This window comes from Phytophthora parasitica (genome assembly GCF_000247585.1).
Source record: "Phytophthora parasitica INRA-310 unplaced genomic scaffold supercont2.414, whole genome shotgun sequence".
NCBI classification, from domain to species: Eukaryota; Oomycota; class Peronosporomycetes; order Peronosporales; family Peronosporaceae; genus Phytophthora; species Phytophthora nicotianae.
Window position 1 is genome coordinate 1 of NW_008649400.1, and position 2,463 is coordinate 2,463.

Here is a 2,463-nt window from a genome sequence, read left to right on the forward strand (position 1 = left end):
AATTTTATTGATTTGAAAAGCTAGGTTGAATACTATAATAAATGCTGATTGGTATTGGATTGTTGTTTCCGCATAGATGTAGTAAAAGTTACTTGCATTTACTGCAAACAGCCGACGGTGCCCCAGCTTCTATATCTAGTTTCATCCTGTATTTTTCATGTATTGCGTTCATGTTGGTATCATAGATGAGGGTCCAGCATCGTCATTTCATGGCAAGCCTTACTCTTTGTGTGGCTCACTCTTATCGTCTGTGCAAATTCACTTTCAGTGTGTAGCCTTGAAATATAGCGTTCCATTTTCAAGCAGCTATTACCTAATCTATTTAGCAAATACGATGGTTAAGGTAATTATCACTTCTTCGGCCCTTGAGCGTCTTTTTTCTTTGAAGACGTCAGTGAACAGAAAAGTGTCGAATACACCGTAAGTTTTTTAGTTGTTTTAAAACCATTACAGTTGTGCACCTCGTTTTCGGCAGGGTCGGCCATATCAAAACCTAGAATGCATCATTTCTTAAGAAAAAATTATAAACTGAAACGTGTTCAAGCCCAAATTGATTATCCCCGAATATAAGATTACATCGGTGCCGGAAACGAGGTGCACGACTGTACATGAATTCAACACAACATCACTGTGCTTATGATGGATGAAAATAAATTAAAGCATTTTGTTCTGTTCTCTAATACTGGTAGTATTTTGTTTTCCTTAAACATCTTATTTTATAAAATAACTTTAATTATTTTAATGATTATAATTGCCTTTAATGAAAGCAATAGTGTCCACAACTGACAATTTCGGAAGTATATCCGCGTCAAACGATTCGATGCATCAATTCGATCATAACTTGGGCAGCAGTTCAATAAGATAATGGCTCCATTACGCGGGAGGGAAGGGGATTAATGCCAGCATGGCACTGGCCTCCATCCAGGCAGCGCTGAGGACACAAAATCGCAGTTCAGACTGGCATCCGCAAGGATAACGCTAGGCCACATTGGAACAACGAAAGACTGATTGGTTAATTGATTTGTAGGCGCCACTAACGTTGGACTCACGTCGGTCGCAGCGCTCTTTACCCTGTTTGTAGTATTGTCTTACCGGCTGCTTCGAAATGCACCGATGAGATGTCGCTGGGAAGCGAAGACGAATGAATAAAATGTACCTGGCATATAAACTTCTCGTGCCAGGTGACTGGACTGTCAAAGGTAGACGCTCTTAGGCCACTCTCGCCAACTCCCACGGCTGCCACAAGTTGTCGTTGCTACTCTTCTTGTTCGCTCGCGGAGGAGACGCCATAGCCACGCCCGTGAGCTCGATCTCGTCGTCGCCAGAGTATACACTGCTGGCTGCGCTTCTGGCCTTACGCTCGTCATCCGAGAGGCCGTAGCGCTGCAGCTCGTCTCCGTGGATAAAGATGGGTTCGGCTGCCATACTCACGTCCGAAATGAAGCTCTCATTTCGACTTGCCACTCTCTTGTTCGAGTGGGGGCTCTCAAAGGCACTGGTGCCCACAGACAGCTCGCTCTCTGCCAGCGGTCGACGCGCCGACAGATTGCGAGGCTCGCTGCGGTGTTTCGACAGCTTCTGCTGATACGAGTTCGCCTCTTCTTGTTCCCGAAGATGACGTTGCTTTCTCTCTTCGATCGACTCCTGCAATGGCATGGACGAGAACTTGCCGCTCTGGATCTTTTGCTCCATGTTCGACTGCGTCGCCTTCTTCACCTTCGACTGTTTCTCCGGCAAATAGTCGTTAAAGGCGTCGTACGGATCGACGTCCTGGCGACTGCGTTGCTGTTGGTATCGTCGCTCAGTGGACGGATACGTTGGTCTCGGCTGTTGGTACGTTGACCTCGAGTTCGACTGCTGAGGCTGCGACGGTGCCTCTGTCGGCGGGCCAAGACTGGCTTGCTGTCTGCTATTGCGAGGGATATACATACTTTGAGTCATATCCGGATCCATGGGCGAGCTGGGTTTCATCCAGCTATTCTTCCGCATATGTGTCTGGCCTCTTGTGCTTGCCAGATTTTGTTCAGCAAAGGCTTCCACGGCCATAGACTCCCGGATAGAGTTCATGTCTGCGCCAGCCGACAGGTCGTCGCCTTCCAACACAAAGTTGCGCACAACCTCGAAGGCGTAGCCTCCACATGTGGGGCACTTGGGCGTCTTGGAGAAGGCCCAGGACGCCAGTAGGTTAATGAAGGAGCGTAGTGCTTTAACGCGATAGTTGACAACAGGCGGCGCCCTCGACGCGAAGAGGTGCTTCTTTGGAAAATCGAAGCGCTGGATCGAGTGCAGATAGTTGCGGCAGCCCGGACACTTGTCTGTGGACGAGGACAAGAACTTGACCAGCTGGTCGCGTAGCTTGAGGAACTCCGAGTAGCGGTGGCTCACCTCCCACGTCTGGCCGGTCGAGGTGAAGCGCCCCGCGATGCGGTAGTATGTTACGCCTTGGTGCGTCGCGGCCGAGAG

At 48.9% G+C, this 2,463-nt stretch overlaps 1 protein-coding gene across 1 annotated transcript in view; it reads right to left on the minus strand.

The window, feature by feature from the left end:
* Window positions 1-1,074: 1,074 nt before the first annotated feature.
* Window positions 1,075-2,463, minus strand: part of PPTG_20278 (hypothetical protein) — a gene marked incomplete at its 5' end in the record, with an annotated part of 3,320 nt that continues 1,931 nt past the window's right edge. Inside the window, one exon of the mRNA XM_008918988.1 lies at window positions 1,075-2,394. Coding sequence (XP_008917236.1) covers window positions 1,210-2,394 — 1,185 coding nt within the window. The 3' untranslated portion in view covers window positions 1,075-1,209. The remainder of the gene's footprint in view (window positions 2,395-2,463) is intronic.